General features: G+C 49.1%; 1 protein-coding gene across 3 annotated transcripts in view; it reads left to right on the plus strand.

The window, feature by feature from the left end:
• The window catches only part of EPHA5 (EPH receptor A5), a 690,216-nt gene extending 685,213 nt beyond the window's left edge, over positions 1–5,003 (plus strand). For all 3 annotated transcript variants that reach the window (XM_033914879.1, XM_033914888.1, XM_033914869.1), the window contains exon 18: positions 4,469–5,003. In XM_033914879.1, coding sequence (XP_033770770.1) covers positions 4,469–4,574 — 106 coding nt within the window. In that variant the 3' untranslated portion in view covers positions 4,575–5,003. The remainder of the gene's footprint in view (positions 1–4,468) is intronic.
• The last annotated feature ends 1,155 nt before the right edge of the window (positions 5,004–6,158 follow it).

Genomic DNA, 6,158 nt, shown 5'->3' on the forward strand with positions numbered 1-6,158 from the left:
CCAGCTCCGGATCCTTTCCAGGCTTCGGTAAGATCACTACATGGGCATGGCTCTGAGCAGGGAGAACACGTCCCGTACTCTGCATGTCGGCGTACATGGCCGCCAACGCCGGTCCCACTTTAAATTTCAATATTTTATAGAATTCTGGCCCCATACCATCCGGTCCAGGAGCCTTCGCCAATTTCAACGCCCCCACCGCTGCGGTAATCTCATCACACGAAATCGGGGCATTCAACAGGCTTAACTGCTGGTCTGATACTCGGGGTAATACAAGATCCCGAAAGAAAGTGTCACGCGCCTCCAAATCATAAGGGCCCGCTCCATAAAGATCCTGGTAAAAACGAACGAATTGATCTTGAATCTCAGCCTCCCCTGTGTAAACAGTATTAACGCTCGCCCGGATGCGAGAAATACGAGTGGCCTTACGAAATGGGCGCACCAGATTAGCCAATAATTTACCCGCCTTATTACCCCATTGATACAGCCAAAACTTGTAAATGTCAATGTGAGACATAGCTCTCTCAGTACAAATAACATCGATTTATTTACGCAGGCTCAAATATTCCGCCCGACAGGCCTCCGAGGGTGCGGCATGCAAGGCACTCCTACACAAACGCAATTGACGAGTGAGAGACACCAAAGCCGCATCACGTTTCCGGCGTTGCGTCACCGTATAGGCGATAATTCGCCCCCGAAGAAAGGCCTTAGCAGCTTCCCAGAAAATGGTATCAGACACCTCCCCCCCCCATTAGTTTGACAGTAAAAGTCCCATTCCGTTTCAAGATATGCATGAAAGGTTTTACCTAATAGAGGGAAGGATTCAAACGCCAGATACGATCATGGACAAGGCCCTGCCAATGCAAGGTGAGGGAGACTGCAGCGTGGTCGCTAAAGGGAACATCAAGGATATGAGTACGCACCACCCTGCCGATGGCCTGTGACGGCATCAAGATGTAATCCAACCGGGAGTGGGTGTGATGCACTGCAGAGTAGAACGTAAAATCCACTTCCCCAGGATGGTGAGCCCTCCACACATCAACCAGTCCCAGTTCGCTCATCAAAAAATTCACGCCAATACGCTCATTATCTCCCCGCACCGCCCTCGGAGGCTTGCAATCTAGGGTGGGATCACTAGTGATGTTGAAATCCCCTGCCAGAATGGGCTCATAGTTAGGCAAGGCCAAAATATGAGCCAGCACAGCGGAAAAGAAAGAGTGAGCATAAACATTAGGGCCATAAATATTGCACAAGAGCACCGAACGATCTTGAAGGGTGCCAGCCCAAAGGACAAAACGGCCCTGGGGATCCACAATGGTCTTATGCGTAACTGCCACCACCGCTTTATTAATAAGAATAGCGACACTGCGCTGTCTGGAATTATAGGAAGAGTACACAGCCTCCCCACCCAATCCCTGACCAATTTGGAGTGTTCACTAGATGTAAGGTGGGTCTCTTGGAGGAAAGCCACTGACACCTTCTCCCTCTTCAGGAAAGATAACACCTTCTTTCGTTTGATGGGAGAGTGGAGACCATCCACATTAAGAGTTATATAAGTCAGATCAGCCATAACCATGTGAGCTGCAAAGAAACAGGAAAGAGAAGCACAGGGCGTCAGAGTCCCAAAGAGCCTCCCAGCAAAGCCCTCTGAGAAAAAGGAAAGAAGAGAAAAACTCCCCGTCGCCAAGGGGTACCCACCCCCTAACCCATCCCTCCACCCTCCAAGGCCAACCCAACCCCCAACCCCCCCAAGGTACAACACCCACCCAGCCACCTCTACCCACCCCCCTCCTCCCCACCATACAGAAACCCGGGGAGAACAGCAAGGAACCACCCCAGACCCCCCCATCGTTTCACAGCATCCCTCCCCTGCCAAATCTGGAGGGTCCCATGGAAAAAGGAATACCCACAACCCCGCACCCCCCTCCCCCCACCCCGCCGACCACACCCCACAGACATACTCCAGATCCAACACACAGACAGCCCCCACACAAACCCCCCCAGCCACACACCCCGCACCCTACTCCCCTCCCCCCTCACTGCAAAGGTATGCACGTCCCATCCCCTGCCACCAGGCAGGCCTACATACCCCCCCAGCACTCCCAACCCTCAAAACCAAAAGGTAAAAAACATCCCCATACAACCCTCCCCGCCCCCCTCCAGCTCAGCCACAAAAGAACAAAGAATCAAAAAACAGTGCAAAAACTTAGGAAATACAATGCAAATACCAGAAACCACAAAGAATATCAGCAGCCCAGATCAGATCAGGACTCCATTAATCCCCGGAAGGTGAGCAACCCCTGAAAGAGGTGCCGCCACCTCGGAATCTAGCAGACATATAGAAACCAATAGTACCCCCAACCTATACGGGGAAACAGGCAAACAAGCAAATAGGCAAATCCCCCCCCCCCCCCGGGGAACAGTAGAAGCCAGCGTCCCAAACAAGGAAGAGTCCGCCAGCCATCCCGAGGGGGAACACAGTCCAGGCGCCAGGAAACAGAAGGCCCAGAATCAACAGGGACAGGGGCAGCCATGTGAAGGGGAAGCCCCCTTAAGGGCAACCGCCCGGCACAAAAGTCACCAACGGCTCCACTTCGCTCCCCCGGCCCACATAAAGATCTCACACGAGCCTGGAGGAGTCAATGAAACAAAGTCCTTGTAGGGCAGGACCAGGCAGCCTAGGACGCAGCCTCCTCACGGCGCTACGCCAAAAAGGCCTGCAGCTCCTCCTTGTTCTCACACAGACGAGCCCCTGCTGTGGTATGAATCCGGACTCTGGCTGGATAGAGAACTGCAAATTTCAAGCCACGGTTCCGGAGCTCTGTGCAGTAGGGAGCCAAGGCCTTCTGTCTCCCCGCAACGTCCGCCGAGTAATCGTTGAAAAGCAGGAGCTTCGCCCCTTCGTAGGCCAAAGTCCCAGATCTGCGAAACAGCGCTAGAATGCGATCCTTAACAGCTGCATTTAGATATCGGGCAATCACCGGTCTGGGGCGCGCCTCATCCCCTCTCTGTGCCCCAATGCGATGCACCCGCTCAACCGCACAGCCTCCTGCTTCAAGGTGCAAGCCCACATGTTCTGGCAGCCATTTTTCCATTAGGTCTTTCAACTCAGGATCTTTGATCCGCTCAGGGAGACCAATCAGCCTCAAATTATTTCGCCTCCCCCGGTTCTCCTGATCTTCCAGGCGGGAGTGGAGTAACTTGCAGGTGGCTTCCAATTCCCGGACTCGCGTCTCAGTTAGCCCGGCTGCGTCCTCCCGGGCCGAAACCCGCTGTTCCAGTTGGGTAATTTGAGACCCCTGGCACTCGACACAGTCCTTCATCTCGTCGACCGCCGCCTGAAATCTGGCAAATTTATCATCAATCAGGGCCGACAGATGCCGAGTCAGCTCCCTGATGGTCTCTTCCTGCAGCGCGACGGTGGTTTTAGGAGAAGCGCTGGCGGCCGCCATATTTGAGGGGAGCATGGTCTGTCTCAGTTTGACGGGCCACGGAGTCTTCGAGGGCATGACCCGGGACCCGACACTACCCCCGAGGCGAATTCGCGCCACCACCCTGTGCTACGAGGTCTCCGCGTACCTTGGAGTACCAAAAACAGACCCAGCCACGAGGTGAGCACTGCGGGAAAAGCTCAAAGGACTGGAAAGGAACGGAGCTCGGGCTGGAAGCCTCCGCTCAGCTAAGCCTCATCACGTGACCCCCCAATGTTCCATTTAATTTCAGCATTTAAATAAATGAATCACTTAAGACCTTTTTGCCATCCAGTTCCCCAGGAAAGTGGTATCCAACATCTTTCGTCATAAGCTTTCTCAAGTATACTTCCCCGAGTCGTCTTTGTTATCCAACTTCACTATTTTGCTTAATGCAAATGGCGGCACCTAAATTTAGTTGGGTTTCCCATGTGTAAGCGCTATTCTGTAAACTGCACCTAACTTTAAGCGCAGCATAGAGAATAGCAATTATTTTGGGGTGCCATATATAGAATTTAGCCCTAAGGGGAATAATTCTTAACAGGCTGCCTAAAGTTAGGCATCATAATTATGAGTACAAAGCATAAATTCTGTATTAATAATTTCCAAACATTACGCACCACGTTAACAAAATTGTCTTTTTTAAGTTTCTACCAACTCTGTAACTACCCAAGAGAAAAGGTTCTTTCTGTAACTTTTGTGTCATAATACTATCCTGGTGAATATCAAGGGCTCCTTTTACGAAGCCGCGTTAGCGGCTTTATCGCAGGTACCTTTTTAGCGAGCGCTAACCCCCCGCGCTAGCCGAAAAACTACCGCCTGCACAAGAGGAGGCGGTAGCAGCTAGCACGGCCAGCAAATTAGCGCTTGCTATTACGCGCATTAAACCGCTAACGCAGCTTCGTAAAAGGAGCCCCAAGTCTTACCCAAGCAAGATACAAATTGTTCCCAAACCTTTTCCTAGCAGAGACTGATTTTCATTTTTTTTTTTTTTTCTGCAGGGATTTGAGGCGACTTGGTGTGACACTTGCTGGTCACCAGAAGAAGATAATGAACAGTATTCAAGAAATCAGGGTCCAGCTGGTCAATGGAATGGTGCCATTGTAACGCCACCTTAACATCATTTCTTGACGTGATCAACACTGCACTTTGTTACTTAATCCTGAGGAGATTTGTTGTACACAAAAGAGACTTTTATAATTTTTAACACAGAAGGGGACATCGTTGGCTTCAGCCATTTAACCTCTAGACTTTCTTCCTTTCTATTTCTGTCTTCATTTTCATGATGTAACGTGCATGGAACATGGAAAATGGATCTACTGCTAACCAAGGTTAACCATTTTCATCTGCTTCTGAAACAAAGGCCTTCCCATGATACTTTATACAGGAAATGTAAATAGCACCTTGACATACTGAATTATGGCAGCACACAATGCTAATTCTTCCAAGGACTTCACTAAATAGGAAGATTTTGTAGCCATGAGTGAGCTAACAAAATCTGAAGTTTACCGAAGTTTACTTCTAGTCTTAATTGTCTACAGAAGTGTATTGAAGAGCAATATGATTAGATTATTTCTTAATAGATACCTTGTTTTATAAATTTAAAATGCTGTTACACAGCGCTAAGTTATAGAAACTAGTGTATAAACATGTTGCTTGACAAACTGCAAATATCTATTTTTTGTGTTAAAATTGTTATTGGTTTGCTGTTCTGTGAGATTAATACGTACAGTGGCCTAGTAAGGGAGGGTGCGAGGGGAAGAGCAGTCCACCCCGGGCGCGGTCTTCCTAAGGGCCCACCTCCCCTCCGCCCCCTCTGATCCTCTCCTTGCTGCACGCGCCCCTTGCCTTCCCCGGCGTGAGGTTGCTGCCCGTGTCAACATCGGCGCTTTCTCTGACGTTACTTCCGGGACTCGCGCCTAGGAAGTAACGTCAAAGGGTGAGTGGGCATGCTGCTTACGCTGGAGAAGTTAAAAAAAGGTATGGGGAAAGGGAAGGGGTCGTGCAAGCAGCAAGGGAGGGGTCGGGGAAGATGGCAGGGGAGGGGCGCCACCGCCCCAGGTATCGCTCAGCCTTACTATGCCACTGAATATAGAATTGTTTTATTTGTACATACTATACAGTTTGCTACACACAGGTACTGATTTTTTTGTTTGCTTTTTGCGTATTGGATCCTAAGCCTTGTAGATTGCAGTAAAATACAGAACATGTGTCCTAATATACAGTACATTCCCTCTCCCTGCTCCATATGATTTAACTATACCACAAATATCTACCTACTAACAGAATATTTGTATAAGGTTAATACTTCTTTGATTTGCTAGGAGATTTGTAATAGCTGTGGAGCCATGGATCTGACCCGCAGGAACCAGTAGATTTACAGCATAATTACCACAAACATAACGCTGGAATGATGGGTGCAGCCTCAGGAAATTTGGTTCCTTCTATTTATCAAAGCTTACTTTAATGGAAAATGTGGTTGGTAAAAGAACATGTTAATGATACCTTTTAACTGTAGGAACTTAGGGGAAAATTCTGTAAATGGCATCTAAAAAAAGATAGGCACCTATAATATGGGCACATATCTCTTGTTAATCGCACTTAGGCGCCTATTATAGAACCACACCTAACTTAAAACTTACCCCCGCTTTTACTAAGGTGCGCTAACCGATTAGCGCGCACTAAATACTA

This window comes from Geotrypetes seraphini, chromosome 1 (genome assembly GCF_902459505.1).
Source record: "Geotrypetes seraphini chromosome 1, aGeoSer1.1, whole genome shotgun sequence".
Taxonomy (NCBI): domain Eukaryota; kingdom Metazoa; phylum Chordata; class Amphibia; order Gymnophiona; family Dermophiidae; genus Geotrypetes; species Geotrypetes seraphini.